Source organism: Cydia splendana, chromosome 22 (assembly GCF_910591565.1).
Source record: "Cydia splendana chromosome 22, ilCydSple1.2, whole genome shotgun sequence".
Taxonomy (NCBI): domain Eukaryota; kingdom Metazoa; phylum Arthropoda; class Insecta; order Lepidoptera; family Tortricidae; genus Cydia; species Cydia splendana.
Window position 1 is genome coordinate 5,274,150 of NC_085981.1, and position 17,465 is coordinate 5,291,614.

At 37.8% G+C, this 17,465-nt stretch overlaps 2 protein-coding genes across 2 annotated transcripts in view; one reads left to right on the top strand and one right to left on the bottom strand.

Moving 5' to 3' along the window:
- Nucleotides 1-15,292, bottom strand: part of LOC134801466 (dihydropyrimidinase 1) — an 81,008-nt gene extending 65,716 nt beyond the window's left edge. Inside the window, exon 1 of the mRNA XM_063774066.1 lies at nt 15,005-15,292. Coding sequence (XP_063630136.1) covers nt 15,005-15,046 — 42 coding nt within the window. The 5' untranslated portion in view covers nt 15,047-15,292. The remainder of the gene's footprint in view (nt 1-15,004) is intronic.
- Nucleotides 15,293-15,696: 404 nt separating this feature from the next.
- Nucleotides 15,697-17,465, top strand: part of LOC134801456 (endothelin-converting enzyme homolog) — a 78,378-nt gene continuing 76,609 nt past the window's right edge. The window contains exon 1 of the mRNA XM_063774046.1: nt 15,697-15,744. Coding sequence (XP_063630116.1) covers nt 15,712-15,744 — 33 coding nt within the window. The 5' untranslated portion in view covers nt 15,697-15,711. The remainder of the gene's footprint in view (nt 15,745-17,465) is intronic.

The window sequence follows — 17,465 nt, forward strand, 5'->3', positions numbered from 1 at the left end:
GCCTGATGCAAGGCTTTGACTTCGCATGAAAGTTCGCCTCAATGGGGCACTTCGGACTTTTAGGCCCAGGTGAAGATCGGTACCCGGCCTTGCGATATTGTCAACAAAAAATTTCGGGCTCGCTGCGCTCGCGTTTTTGGTTGACCCTGTATCGACATGTTAGCTTGACTGGTGAATGAATAGAGTTAGACCAAGAAAATTCTGTAATGATTTTGATAGCATACGCAGTGCAACTAGTGCAAATGTTATTTATACGTCATAATTTCATAGAAGTGTTGACGTTTCAAATAACACTTGCACTGCGTGTGTTATCAAAATCGTTGCAGAATTATCTTGGTCTAACTCTAGTAATTTTCTTACAAAACTGCTTAAGTAACATCAATTTCAAGGATATTGGGTGTTGACAGCCCCATAATATGTGTGTAAAAGCGGTTTTTTTTAAATTTTTTCAACGATTTTAACAAGTCTACAAAAGTTTCGGTTTCGGTTTCGGCCGAAACTAGAGCCAAAGCCGAACATTCGGTTTCGGTTTCGGTTTCAGCAAAAAAACATGTTTCGGTCGGACACTACATAACAATCCCGTGTGGTGACTGTACATACTCCTTTTACATTTAAGTACAGGGTGGCTAGTGGCAGATTTCCGATTTCATAATTTGATTTAAATAAAACTAAAATATATAAACCAAAACTGTATACTTATATAAAAAGTTGATGAATGCGGATAAAATTTTTTGAAACTCATATTTTCTACCGAGCTTCCAAGCCATTCTGATTTTAATTTATTGTTCTGAATTTTTTGGTCCAGAAAAATGACTACGGTCAGCTGACAGATTAAATCCGTAACAGTTTTAGAAGAAAAAAATTAAATCAAAGTCAGGGTCTTGCAGTACTGAATAAAAAGCCGTTTTTAGATACGCCTCAATAGCACGTGCACGCTGCTCTGCTGGCCAGCGATCCATTGTCACTAATTAATCCGCAACACTCACGAAACTAAAAAACACCTCTGCGTCTCCTTGGCACTACGCGTTCGAAAATTATTTGGATTTGAAATCGGAAATCTGCCACTGGCCACCACGTTGAATTAAAACCTGCTTCTATTGGGGCACTAGGTGGGTTGACCAAAAATAGCTATCATTTGTTTTTCCCCAAAACATATTTCGAGACCCCTGCATTTACTGCACAAATCCAAACATTTCTCGCCTTGTCTTTAGTAATCGAGCCGGCATAATATTTGTTCAGCTAAAAGCTTTGTTGTATAATGTTTCTCCTTTCCTTTACGTATTATAACCGACGCCTTATATATTTGTTTCCCTTATTTAACTAGTTATTAAATGGAACTAATAATCACTTTATGATTACAAAAAAAAACTTGTTTTCGCTAAAAGCAGGATATTATCTATCTAATTAGAGTTCTACTCTTCTACTCAAAGGGTAGCGTGAAGAGATCCCTTATAGGAATAAGTCCACCTGTGTACTTCAATAATTGAAGTTCAATTTCTTTAAATTTTATGTAAACCTGTGTTGTATGCAATAAAGTGATTCCTACTACTAAATACCTACTACTACTATGTAATCCTAGGTTGAAATACTCAGTATTTTTTCAATATAAGTAATTAAAATTGTATTGGGTATTGTGCAAGCAAGATTAAAGACAAATAATTAAATAAACATACAATATATATACAGTGGTATTTACTACTAAACGAAATTAATAACTAGCTTAAATCTAAAATAGGCCCCTGAGGCATTGTACCAAGGATGCTGGCGGCATTTCTTCGCTGTATCGCAATGCTGATATATACGTTGTGCGAGGTAGCCGCCAGCTCTTCGGTCACCAGTTACGTCAACCAGACGCTTCGCGATTTCTGCAAACAACTTATGCGCGCTGGGACCCCATGGACCTAAAGTTTCATTATGGTAAATAAACTACTTCTACTTCTGTTGCTGTTTTCTTTCTGTATTGTTACTTATTGAGGTATGCAATGAAGAGTATTTGTATTGTGATGTATTTTACACGATAATATTACAACATAAAACGTAGGACTTAATTTTTTAAGAAAAAAGACAACAACATTTTCTACCTATATTTTGGGCCATTCATAAATGGCCCTTTTTGCGCACTTCGTTCGTTGTGCAAGATATTATTGCACTGTACAAGTTATTACGCAATGCATATGTAATTTCATTGTGAATACACCAAGGGCACAAGACAAAGGTTTAACACAAAGGTAACTTAGCTACGACCAATTTAACTAATCTCCGTACCTACACTACCTATTACTTTGTCATGTTTAGTTACCTACTGCACTTATTAGCAATGCAAACGGGTCACTTCATGTAGTTTTTCCCCATGCACTTCCCATACAAACAAATCCGTTATCATTGCTTTAGAATAGTATCGAGGAACTGCCATGGACATAGGTATTAAGCAATCAGAGGAGCTACATATGCGCTGCCGACCTTTAAGCACCATGCATTCTCGCTTCTTGAAGAACCTTCTTGAAGAACCCTATCCCTATGGGTTCAAGCGGAGTATGTCACTTTCTTCGGAGGTCACTTTCGAGTTAGGTCACATTCTGAGGAGGTCACATTCTGAGTTCGTCACTTTCTGAGGTCGTCACATTCTGAGTACGTCACTTTCTGAGAACGCCACTTTCTAAGGACGCCACTTTCTGAGTTCGTCACTTTCTGAGTACGTCACTTTTTCACGTTCACGAGAGTACAAAATAGTGAAAGTGGGATGAAAATTGAAATGCCAGTAATATCAAGATCTCCTCTTCTTCTTCTTCCTCGCTTTATCCCGGCATTTTGCCACGGCTCATGGGAGCCTGGGGTCTGTTTGACAACTAATCCCAAGAATTGACGTAGGCACTAGTTTTTACAGAAGCGACTGCCATCTGACCTTCCAACCCAGAGGGGAAACTAGGCCTTATTGGGATTAGCCCGGTTTCCTCACGATGTTTTCCTTCACCGACAAGCGACTGGGAAATATAAACTGATATTTCGTGCATATGTAAATTATGTAAGTTCCGAAAAACTCATTGGTACGAGCCGGGGTTTGAACCCGCGATCTCCGGATTGAAAGTCGCACGCTCTTACCGCTAGGCCACCAGCACTTCTCAGTAATATCAGGATAAGATTCATTAAATATAAATAAAATACCGCTCTCTTTCAAACCAGTACCAGTAGCTTCCTCCATGATGGCCAATAAACGATTTAATGCCACTATTAACTTAACCTTAAAAAGTAGTCGTTAACCCGATTATTTATATTTAAAACCGGCAGTAAATTAAATTGTAAGTCAATGAACTTCGATAATGCATCCATGTTTTTGTAATGCACATTTGGGCGGCCATCTTAAAATGCGAAGTCAGAAAATCTGTTTGGGTTCGACGAACAACGAGGCAAGAAAACTTTATGGTAACAAAACGCAAGAAAATAAAATATGTTATTCTTACCCCTACCCCTTAAATACACTGTTATACAAAGCAAAATAAACATAAACTTTTAAATTATTTTATTTTCACCGAATTATTAAGGGTGATAATGTTGATTTAGGTTTTAATTTTTAATATTTCTTGATATAGCGGCAACAGAAATACATCATCTGTGAAAATATCAATCACAGTTCATGAGATACAGCCCGGTGACAGACGGACAGTGGAGTTGGAGTCTTAGTAATAGGGTCCCGTATTTATCCTGGAGTGCGGAACCCTAAAAACGTTATAAAAAGAAACGAACAAGAAAGACTTCTCGTTTTTTTAAGGTTCCGTACCCAAAGGGTAAAAACGGGACCCTATTACTAAGACTCCGCTGTGCGTCCGTCCGTCTGTCACCAGGCTGTATCTCATGAACCGTGATAGCTAGGCAGTTGAAATTTTCACAGATGATGTATGTATTTCTGTTGCCGCTAAAACAACAAATACTAAAAAGTACGGAACCCTCGGTGGGCGAGTCCGACTCGCACTTGTCCGGTTTTCAACTTCTTCGCCTCAATTTGATGATGATGAAGAGTAGGTTTAAGTCAAATATAAAGATATTTAAGTTATGGTTCCTCTACACGATGGGCCATCACACTGGCCTACTAAACTAAGATGGGCCAGCGTGTAGAGAGGGTAGTGGTGTCGGATGGCTTATGGCGCGGCGGGATGGCGATGGGATAGCCGCGCTGTCGGTTTTTCGTCCGCACATCAAAGGTAGTGGGCCAGCGATGGCGCGTACGCAACTACGCATCTACACGTGGCCCCCATTCCATAGTGCGCGATCTCAACCATCGCATGGCCATCTCGCTGGTCCAGCGCTGGGACATCATGTAGCGGAGCCATTATAAAAATAAACAATCTGCAGTAAATATTACAAACTCTTATCAATCTTATCTAATCGAGGCTTTGAGGTTGTAAACTATGTATTACGTAATTTTGATAGGGGGTTTTGGTACATATCATCAAAGTGTCGTACGATGCATTTCATGCATTTATTACGTGCAAGCCTGCTACCAAATCAAACGTCATGTCATAAGAGGTATACAGGATGTATTTCAACCCTTAGGCAAAATTTACAGGGTGGCCAAAAAATAAGTGCATTCCCGTTGCCAGGGAGGTTTTGGGATTATACTGAGCAACTTTTACTATGGGGACCAAACCCGAAATTGCGTAAAAAATATTTGCTGTTTCATAGATTTTGGGTGGTCCATTTTCTATGTGAGGGTAATTTTTTTTCGTGATTTGGTTGTTGGTCCCATAGTAAAAGTTGCTCAGTATAATCCTAAAACCTCCCTGGCAACGGGAATGCACTTATTTTTTGGCCACCGTGTATAGGTTGCAACTTTTTGCAGTGGCAGTGACGTCATCAGGACAATTCTTAGAAATTAAAGAAAAGTGCAAAGTCTTATGTTCTAGTGCCATTGGCACAGAGCTTGATAAGATAACCTAATACCGCCGAGGCTAGACAGGCAGACATGCGTGTCCCTAATAGCACGAGGGGGACTTGTAAGGGGAGTGACGTCATCAAAAGGCCGTTCCTGACTTCAACTGTGCAAATGTGTTTATAAATTAAATTTAGTAGGTACCTACAATTAATAAACATATTTTTTTGCTGATCGATTTAGTAGCCATAATACCTAAGTAAGCATCTTAAATTATCACCTTACAGAACTTTATAATTTTTGAAATATAGGGAATATGAAATATTTACCACCTCGGAGATTGTGGCCAATATTCCGTCATATCCATCTTTTCAATACACCAGGGAGCCGAAATATACTGTAAATTTTTCATATACCGTATACTATCAGAGTAGGCACCTGTAAAACAATATCATGAAACAAACATTATTAGAATAAAGTTTTAACTATCCAACCATCTTGAGATTTCGTTTACATTTTACATTAAGAAAAAACGTAGTATTTATTTATTTATTTTTAAACTTTATTGCACACAAAAAGTACAACAGGCGGACTTAATGCCGTTATAGGCATTCTCTACCAGTCAACCATAGGGCGAAACAGAAAAGCGTCCATGTGGGTGCAGTGAGAAATCAACAGAAAAAAAAAACGTAACTTTTGAGCGAAGTAAAATATCAACATTCTAAATAAATACCTACTATATATAATTATGTTATACCTTATGACTAAGAGTACATATATTGTATACATATATATATATAAACAAGGATATATACAAATACATATAATTGCACGTGCGTTAAGAGCCCTTCAACGTGCACACTAGCGCCACAGCTAAATAATCGTGATTATTTAAATTTAACGAAAGATATTGAAAAAAGGGGGCCGCTACGTACTGTATTGTGTATTTAAGTACCTTTTGAATACCTCAGACTACTTTTTATGTTGCTGGATTCGTCAATCTATGCGTCCAAGGTTAAAACGGCCGTTTTTGTTTTGAGTTCCTAGATCGACGAAACCAGCAACACAAAAACTAGTTTGATGTATTCAAAAGGTACTTAAATACACAATACAGTACGTAACGGCCCCCTTTTTTCAATATATTTCGTTAAATTTAAATAACCACGATTATTTAGCTGTGGCGCTAGTGTGCACGTTGAAGGGCTCTTAAGGGTTACCTACCTACTAATTCCTACTGTGCCTGCCTTAGCAGGTGGTTATAAAGCAAACGTTTGAAAGTTAACTTGCTTGGAGCCTGTCTGATCGTCAGAGGGAGCGAATTCCAGAGGCGGATTGCTTGTACGGTGAAGGAAGAGGAGAGAAAACCACTATGGTGAGTGAGTATCTTAAAAGATTGCTTATTTGGTTTGCCCTTCTTGTACTTAGCAGGTTTCGTCACATTTGGCCTAATTCTCACCAGTGTTCAAACAGTTCTTAAGATAAGATAGCGTTAGTGGGCCACTCCCGACATCCCGATGACTGGACAGAGCTCTGAGGCCTCTGAGGGCCTACTGCGAACACCGTAATTCGCAAATTGTGGACATTTTTCTCTTAAACTCCAATAGGCGTAGTTAGAGTGACAGAGAAAGATGCCCGCAATTTACGAACTTCGGTGTTCACGGTAGACCAGAGGGCCTACCTACAGTACCTACCTACAAATAAGATCGTACCAGATATTTTTGCGGCCTTCGTTGTGTAACATATTATTGCAGGTGACTGTACATAATCAATGTATGAACACAGAAGGAAAATAACAAATTCATAATCAAAACTGACGCGGTATTAAGAACCGTGACTAAGTGCAACTAAGTAACTCTACCTACGTACAAGCACAGAACAGCTTACTTAGTACAAACTTGTATGTTTGTTACGCTCTTCTGCCGTAGGTCGGAAATGTACACTAAATTCTAACCCCACGTTCCGGGAACGCGTGAACGGTTAAACTCGTTTCCACTTGACGGTTGGTTTACAGTCTAAATATTAACCAGTGTTTTAACTTGGAGTTGGCATAAAATGAGATTATAAGTCGAACAAAAAAAATCGTCGTATCGACAAAATTTTGCAAATATAAACCATATTTGTACCGCTTATAATTACTGAGATAATGACATAAACACTAAAAAACATATCAATGCTACTAGGTACTGGTCTCGTATACAGATTGCAATCTACATAGATTCCAAAACGTTGACAGCTCTGGAAGTTTTCACAGGAATCAAAGGATGTTTCCATTTTAGAATGTACTTACCCTGTCACCTATAGGACAGTAAATATAGGTAAGCACAGTGTGCGTAAACTTATAAAAATCTAGAAACCGCTTGTTTAGAAACTACATATTCTACATACCTACATATAATCCAGGTTTCATCAGAATCATGCAGACTTAAGGTATTAGGGAAAAACTGAGCCCACGCAACGCAACGTATGCAATGCATTATGAAATCTGGACCCTGAAATTTGATTGCTTAAAAACATTCTTGTCATACGCAAAGCAACGCATGACAAGTATGTTTCTAAGCATACAAATTATACCGTGGGCTCAGTTTGTCCCTACCTTTAAACGGTCATTAATATCATACTGAGAAAGCAACTCAGATTGTGTGTTTTGTGGTTAGAACGCTTTAAAACGCTCGCATACATATTAGGTCATTACCTATGAAATTGGCGTTTTGTTCGGAGAATTTCAACGAAACACGAATTTCCATACAATTAATTTTGCGGATATTTTTTTGATGGTTAATTCAAACCAAACAAAATTTTTCCAGTAATTTTTGACACCTTTAAGGTATGTTTTCAATATCTCCATTTCTTGAAAATTGGTACCATTAGAAAAATATAAGTAATTTTAATACTCGAACCGACAGCACATGAAAAGACCTATTTTCAAGGCTTAATTCTGAACACTTAACAATAAAAAATAACAATTAATTGCTGTCAAGCAGTTTGGCGAAATCATATTGTAGTTTTATTGTAATTGTGTATGTACTTTTGTAAAAAAAAAAAAAACTAGGATCAGACTTATATCTATGAACAAAAACGCCAATTTCATAGGTAAGGACCTAATAATTATTTATGGGTGATTGTGTGTGTACAGGGGAAGACGTCCCCTTCTTAGAATAGACAGCGCCACACTGGCCATAGTTTCCGTTTCAATATGACGGTATCCGATTATAGGATCATAGTGATCAAGTCAAGTCATACAAATAAACGATATACATAATTATGTACTGGCAATCGCTAACATCTTCAATCGTTTTTCCTAAGTCATAATACTGCGAATACAACTTGCATTGTGTGTTTTGTGGTTAGAACGCATTAAAACGCTCGCATAAATCATTATTTATGGGTGATTGTGTACAGGGGAAGACGTCCCCTTCTTAGAATAGACAGCCCTAGTTTCCGTTTCAATATGACGGTATCAGATTATAGGATCATGGTGATCATTAGAGGGGATATTATAATGCATTTATTCTGCACTGCAAATCTGATAATACTTTTAGCTGAAAAGTGATATCAAAAATCTAGGTAACCATGGTAAATTGGTAACTCCAGATTTAACCGGTTAACCCCGGGTTAGTGGGATGGTGCAAGTGGCGCTTAGGTACTATTCTAATTAAAATTAGATTCATAGTGAGCTAATATAGTCTTCCAAAATATAGGTTTACAATAACTGCCAAAACGGTCAAGTGCAGACGGTTGATGGTATGGAAGGTTAAGAAAGATGGATAGGTGGTGGAGCGCTGCCATTGGTGCTTAAGAAAATGTCCCCAAATACTAGCCTAGCTCAGCGGCTGTATTTCCATACTGCACTATAGTTTATTTGTTTATAGGTTTTTTTTTTTTCTTCCTCGCGTTATCCCGGCATTTCGCCACGGCTCATGAGAGCCTGGGGTCCGCTTGACAACTAATCCCATGATTTGACGTAGGCACTAGTTTTTACGAAAGCGACTGCCATCTGACCTTCCAACCCAAAGGGGAAACTAGGCCTTATTGGGATTAGTCCGGTTTCCTCACGATGTTTTCCTTCACCGAAAAGCGACTGGTAAATTCAAATGATATTTCGTACATAAGTTCCGAAAAACTCATTGGTACGAGCCGGGGTTTGAACCCGCGACCTCCGGATTGCAAGTCGCACGCTCTTACCGCTAGGCCACCAGCGCTTCCTTTATTTGTTTATAGGTATGGTGGCTTAATTAAAACCAAAGTATTACTTTACTAATCCGCGAAAAGATAACGTGCTAGTCAATCAGTCTTAACCCGTTATAGGTACTTACTTGCGTATTTTTTTAATTGTTTACATGCAATTAATGTGGCCACCCTCCCACCGCAAAAATAAATACGCAAATAAATATAACAAACCATCACCAAAAGAACAATACTCGACACGTATTTCGCCTCTCTACGAGGCATCTTCAGATGTTGACGGTCTGACGCAATTAATTAATTAATTAATTGCGTGTAAAACAATACGCAAGTAAGTATAACGGGTTAGCAGTGATTGCCTAGCACGTTATCTTTTCGCGGATTAGCAAAGTAATATTTTGGTTTTAATTAATATGGATTTCCGCAAACTATTCATTGTATGGTGGCTTTACTTAGGTAGGTGTAGTGTAGGTAAAAAAACTTAGCCAATGCCCCTGTCAACTGTTACTCATACAAGTTACACCTACGAAACCGTTTTAAACGCATTTCGTCACGGTTCAAGTGTGAAATCACAAAACTCTGCATCTAATCTATTTGCGTTTCTCTCGCTGCATACATCTGCCAAATAAACTAGAAACTAGGTACTATATGAGTTTGTGCCAACACGTTCGAAGAACTGGATTCTTTAGGTTATGCATCATTTTAGAGGTGTACAAACGGAAGCAGGGGTAAAGTGTCCAAAAGCTATATCTAGATTTTTTATATCATATTATTTATGAAATTCTAGCCAAGTATTTGGTTTGATACATTACGTTTTGTTGATCCAATACTATGTGGTTAATGCGAATCCAACTGTTGTTTTTAACGATTTTAATAATGAACCGATTTTGATGAAACTTGTATAAGGATTTGGGAATGGTCACCAAACCTTAATTTTGGAAATTCTGGGGCAGGTAGGAACAACTGAAATGACACAAACCGATTATATTTGTAACTATTCATAGTTCATACAGATTATATTTAGGTACCAAGTACCTAGTATTTATATTCATCTCACACATTAGGTAAATATATTTATTGATAATCACATAGTCCAACATATTACAGCCACACAATAGTCATTACACTAGATTATCTAAAACTAATATATAAATAGGTACATATATCTACAACTAGTCCAAAAAATAAAACTAAAACAATATTAGGTACTTAATCTAACCTCCATCACTTATCATAAAACTAATACACAACAAAACTATAAATACACATTCCACACAAATAGGCATAAAATACAAAAACACCAACAATTAAAAAAAAAAAAACACACACACAAAAAACCAAACTAATCAAATAACCCACCCCGAGTCATTCCAGGCGCAAAAGTCCCCACCACGCTCGCTGCATTTGGTAAATTGGGTTTAATATCAAATAGGTACACTTATGTCTTAGTAGACAGAAATAGTTTTCTGCTACTATCACTACTTCTTCTATATAAATCCTTGTTATCGTCGATACGTTGCGTCTTACAACGTAATCGTATGACAAACGTATTTAAGTAATTATGAGGTTATCCACATTGAACTCCGACGTGGGAACACATGTCTAGGAGCATTTGTTAATGAAACCGGCCTTGAATTAGAGCATTACTGTTTCCAGTGCCTGCATGCCAAATTAAACGTCTAATTATATTCGCAAGTGTTTTACGAGCAACGCCATCAAAGCTTGTGTGTAATAGTCTTTTCATACCACTGCTCGGAAATATGATGGCATTGACGTATAATATCTAAGGTAAGGACTGGCCTTACGGGCAACTAGAATGGGGCCTGTACAGCGGTGTGACACCGCTAACGCGATTGGTTGATGACTCACGCGCGCGATTGGTCGCAACTAGTTGCGTTAAACTGCATAATTGGCTCGAATTCGTGAGTGACACCGCTGAACTAGTACCATTTTTAGTGCCCGTAAGGCCCGTCCTTAGATATTATACGTCAATGTATGATGCTCTAAATCTCGACTCGAAAGTAGCGCTTAGTTTTAAAACCTGAACTAACAGTCCAACTATATTTTCGTCATACTAGTCTTTTACTTTCCACACTGATTGGTTAACTTGACACTCAACCCATCTCAGCTTAGGTACCAAGTTCATTAGGTCATTTATGAGTGTGCTTTTAATCCTTTTAAAAATATGAAAGGTGACTATAGGTCCAGAAATTACGCGCACTAGAGGCCACACGCAAGGGGTGACCAAGGCCTCTTTTTTTTTTTTTTTTTTTAAAGAGGCCTTGGTCACCCCTTGCGTGTATGATTTTACAACTTAGTAATGTTGCATATACCTAACAATGTTACTAATAGGGGCGCTAACGCGGGCTGATTTAGGCGGCGCGCGAACTCGCATGCGATTTTAGTTACATTGCGGACTGTTGGTTACGTCCAATTCAACCGACCGATCAAAGCCCGCAATGGTATGAAACTCGCATGCGAGTTCTCGCACCGTCTAAATCAGCTCGCACATCTTGAAAGATCTTTCAAGTAGCTGTTAGATGATCGGAAAGCATTCAAAGAACACCACAAACTGATGAAACCGGTTCAAGTAATCTTAAGCTCTATGGCCAATGCTATAAGACCGAGACAGGATGCAGAGGAGAATATAGATCACGAGGTATGGATAGTGCTAGACGATGTGGCCATGAGTTTATTTATTTTTATTTATAAAACAATAGGTACAATAAAAAGCCGAAACGAAAATGTATATCATTTTATTAAAGTACGTTTCTCAAATAAATAGCATTAGGTCCCACGACCTACCACGACTGCCTTATCAGTGTCAAACTGCCATATTCGCTAATATTCGCTATCGTCTGTGATATACGCCAATTACTTTTTAAAAAAGATTAACACGTTTAAGTCAACAGATGGCGTTGTTAATGTTAATTATCTTTTGTTGTACACTACATTTTTTCACTCCTACCCTATAGGTACATGTCATCTTAAAAACATTACGCTTTAGTTTGCAAAGGAAATGCTCACTAACAATATGCGAAGTTTACCATACTTTAGCCAAACAAGCCTGCTTCTAAAACGGCGTAAATCCCTTTAAATTTCTATAAAACTACGCCATTTTGAACTCCCTACGTCTCAGTAGTCAGTATATGCGAAGCACGTTCTCATAGCGTATTCTGTACGCAGACGGGTTTCCGCATTGGACTAATTTGGATTTACTGTATCTATAATGAAAGCCTAGAAACCTATTTACTGGTCTTCGGATCTACCTGGGGGCTTAGCCAAGAAGTCAATATCAATCACTTAAAGAAAACACATTGGCCTAAGATCATATTGATATATCGTCATCTTTTCCTATGCAATCGAGTTAATCGTAGTATCAAGAATTACAGAGAATAAATTCATCCCGAAGTATGTAGTAAAATCATTTTTCTGAGACTAGGTACCTATGTACATGTACCTACAGTCACCTGCAATAATATGTTATTCTTCAAAGGTCGCAAAAATATCTAACACGATCTTATTTGTAGAGCTAAAAGTGCGTGTCACATATTTTTGCGGCCTTCGAAGAGTAACATATTATTGCAGGCACATTGCAGGTGACTGTACAAAGGATTTTTCTTGGAACTTTTCTATCGTCTGACTCTTTTATTTGCTCTTTGCTTCCGTATGTTCGCTTTCGCTCCATCACTTCATGTTTACGACGAAAGCCATCGTTAACCGAAATGTTGGAACTATCTGTTTTACTATTTAACAAACTAAACACTCCATCTCAGAACCGAAACGTCATAAAACCACCGCTCGAAGCAGGTTCATAAGTTGTTTTAGTTGACATGGTAGACATAAATGGTTCGAGTACAGTTGCAGTATTGGAAACATTGGAAAGTCAGAGAAACTCACATTGTTTGTGACAGTAAATTGGAATGTCGTAAAATAACTAGTACCTACTTATTAGCTTTCATTTGGATTTAAGAGGTTTGACCGTACCACGCTAGGTACCAGTACTCAACCATGGATACAAAAGCCTAATTCTTCATTCTCAACTCGAAATTACGCATTTGGAAAATTGGAAACCATTAGAGTCTGTTCGGAAAGAGAAGAGTCGTGGAATGTATTGGGTCCCATACTTTCCACGACTCTTCTCTTTGCGCACAGACTCTACCCAACAGATTTTCTCTACCAAGTTCCTCTAACAAATCCTCTAAAGAGTCTAAAGAGATACGTAACTCGTTACAAATTTTAAGAGAGCTACGAGTTAGGTCCCTAGGGGCCCGATTCGGATTTTGAAATAGACATCTATTAGACATCTTTTAGTCATCACCAGGATACGATAACGATAATTATGTTTAAGATCTAACCTGTCAAATTTGACATTTCGCGATCCTGGAGATACTGTTGAACGATCTCCACAGGATTTGACTTAGAGATCCAATTCACATCTAATAGATATATTATCTTACTCTATCTAACGTAAAAGTGACATTGGTTGCCCGAATTGCGCTGCAAAAGAGAACTAGTTGATATCTAAACTATAACGTATCTAGTACGTGTCGTCTCTTGTGAATATCTTGAAGTTCGAATACGGCAGTAGGTCCCTACATCATGAAACTACGTAAACGTCAGCTTGGCATCGGCAGATCAGCAAAAAAATATAGTCAGCTAAAGTCAGATGGTCAGCAAGGGTTAGACTAAATAGGTTACACTTTAGCTGACCAGTTCTATAATCAGCTAAAGTCAGCAAGGGTTAGACTAGATTAAACTTTTGCTGAATAAAACATATTTTTTTACAGACAAGTTAAATCATACATTTTGTTTAACCAGGGAGCAAAGTTCAGAACTAACTAAACGGATCAGGTGTTCAAAATGATCTGACCACGCTTCAATAAAGCTGTGTTTTAATTTAAACAACTGACTAGTTACTTCTGCTAAGTAGACCTAATAGTACTGTTGCTGGTAGTAGTTTTGTGTTTTAATTTTCCAAAGTTAGCCTTTAGGTACAAGGTGACTAATCGACAATGTCAAGTTCAACCTACCATTCTTATCGCCGCGCCCATTATAGTGTTTCGTTCGAGTCAAGGCCAAAATGCCGGCCGGCATAAACAATTTAAAATTGGAACAAAAAATCTTATTGGTATCAAGCTACTCCATACTTGTAGAGAAATAGCTACTTACCTACTATCAGTTATATATATCTCTGTCTACTATACAGTAAACGGATTGTACAGTCGACGTCAGAGATAGGTTTGTTTACATTTTTCGCCTTATTAGGTACAAAGGAGTAAGGTGCAAAAGTGTAACCATATCTTTGACGTCGTCTGTACCATTTTTGTTATAGCCTTACCTCTCATCTTAAATCCTTTAGTTACTGCGCATGTCACGTTTGGATGGATGTGTATGGGTGAATAGGCATAGTTTTGAGGTCAAGAACCGACATAGAGAAATTGCGAAGGGTTCATCTTCCGTGAGCGATTTCCTTAGTTATGTACTAAGTAACAAATTCCAGTACCTAACTTTAGTCTGTTATTTTATTAAGTATAAGTAATTGAAGTAATAAACGAATAAATTATCAGTATTTTACGACCTACCTTCTATGTTTGTTAAACCGATACTTTTATCAATGTTAAATATAAATACGTCGATAAGTGACAGCTAGTAAATATTAAATACCTACTAAAAGTGCTCATTACACTGTAATGAGTTCATAAATTAACATTTTAAACAGCGAAAACCCGGTGGTGAATCTATTTATAAGCTAAGCGTTTTCGCAACAGTCAACCCAATTTTTGACAAAATAGGTCAGTAGCATCACTAAAAAAACTCAAAAACATCTTAGTAATTGACAGAGAAACTCATTTAATACGTTTATATAATGAAAAAACTATTAAATTTATATAAACCGGTAAATTTTTCGCGATTTTTTCGTTACAAAAGCCGAAAACAACAGGTGCTAGGACGTACCTGTAAATGTATGGGGACCTTCTTAACTGGAGCAGTGGCCATTTTCAACAAATCCAATCAGTGCACAACACAAAAGTTTATTTATAAATCGCGTGTAGGCGAGATTACACTTATTTTATACGCTTCAACGCACCGTGCACGCACTATCGACAACGAAACGAAACGCCTACTGATTAAAAATGTTCATTGAGTTTACTATATCCCTACCACCGCGCAAGCGTAGTAAAGTCGTTGCGTGCCGTTGGCGGGATACAAAACAAACAATTCGTCCGCTCATTCTTATCAGTTCGAAGCAGTTCCACTCTTTTCTACTAGATGGCGCTATTAAACACACATTTCATAAAATACTTTTGAAATAATTAATAAGTAACATAAAATGTATTATATGATTTTATTTTAACTTAATTTCATAAAAATATCTTTTGATCGTGACATATTTAATCATTTGTAAAAATGAGTTAACGCAACGCGTCATGTCAAAAGTGTTCTAACTCCAGTCATTGACCATAGATGGCGTAATATTCAAAGCTCAATCAATCATTACTTTGCGCTCTAGCTTTCCACCTTCTACCAAAACATCCCATGGACCAACCATGAGTTGGTCGCCTGTTATATTTCGCGCTCGTGTTTCCTAAGTGTACAAACATATATTTAATTTAATTTATAATTAGTTTAGGAAGTGAAGTGTGTATGAAGATTTACCATCGATGCCCTCTCTACACTTGAAGCCAGGATTAACGGTAAGCATGAAATTTTTATCACATTCTTCGTATGATAAAATAAAATAGATAGTTTACGTTATTCCGTCATTCGTATTAAAAGATTCGTATCATCTTTAGTCAATAAACAAAGAGCGAAGCCGTTCTATTTTTTCCGAAAGCTTAAAATTAGACTGTAGTAAGTACCTATCTTCCAAAGCCCAGTCGCTCAATATGTTTGCGACTTTACCGGGCTATAGATGGGATTTTATAATTTAACTAGCGACCCGCCCCGGCTTCGCACGGGTTAACAAATTATACACCTATACCCTAGTGCCTATACCTTCCTCAAGAATAATTCTATTGATAGGTGAAAACCGCGTGGAAATCCGTTGAGTAGTTTTTGAGTTTATCGCGAACAAAAATACAAACACACAAACAGACAGACGCGCCGCGGCGGGGGACTTTGTTTTATAAGGTCATATAAGGTAAATCTAGTGATTGCTGTAATTTTTCTTTGTTTTTACGGGGATTGAGAGTGTAAAATTGGGAAAAGCTCTTTCTACGTTCCATTAGATACCTAGGAGAGAAATATTGTGCAAAAACTGTTTCAAATATAATGTTGATATTGAGGTAAGTAATTATCAATTAATTATTAAGTACCTACAGCTACCTAATCTTTGACTAAAGTGTTTGACCCGTTTACAATTTTAGATGCCAAGTAATTATTTAGAAGCCTTATAGAGAAGTCAATTTTTTAATAAGCTTGATTTTGCTGCCCTGTTTCTCTAAGGATGATTATGATTTATGATTACCTATGCCCAACAAAAAACCGGACTTAAAAAGAAAAAAAATAAATGTGTGACGGACGAAACCCTCTCGGACTCACGACCCGAGAGGGCTGAGGCCGCTGAGCCTCAGCCCTCTCGGGTTGTGAGTCCGACTCGCACTTGGTTGGCTTTTACATATAGATATATATACGTATACATATGTAAAAGTACCACCATCGTTTGTAAACATACACCCGCCATCCTGACATGGGATAGTGTTTCGGCCCCAATCTTGTTGATAAGTGATAACGCTATCATGAAAGTTTACCAAATCGTTATCAGTATCATTGCCATGGTAACGCCATATGTTGATGTCATTTCCATTTCCATTCGCAGTTTCATTTGTAACTATTCTAAGAAGCTGTAAATATAATCAAACAACGTCATGTCATCATCAAAATGATTTAGTGCGTGCACGTTTCGTAGCAAATAGTTATATTTTGCTGATAGAGAGCAAGTAGAGCAACAGTGAGCAAAATAACATTATGCCATTGCATCACTTTCGCACTTTTTAAACAGCATTTTTGCCTCAGTTCCTAGCTTTTCAATCTGATATAGTAATTCCTCCCAGTTAGCTCCCAATTTATATTACTTTTGCGAGGGCGTCCTCAGTATAGAAATTCACGCAGAGCGCCGCATATATCGGGCTACGCCCGACAACCTTATGGCATGAAGGCGCCTTCGGCGCCTGGCTTTGGAACGCATTCAGCGAGCCTCGTACGTCGGGCTACGCAGTACGTCGGCAGGTAAAAGAGTGTAGGCAGGCTATTAACTATAAGTAGGTAGGTATGTACTATATGCTATAAGTCTTGTACTATAACTAAGAATAACACAACACAAACAATGTAACTTGTTTAATCTAAATCAAGTTCATAGTATATCGTGTTTTGTCTGCAATACGACTGGATTAAAATTATCATATGGGTACAAAAA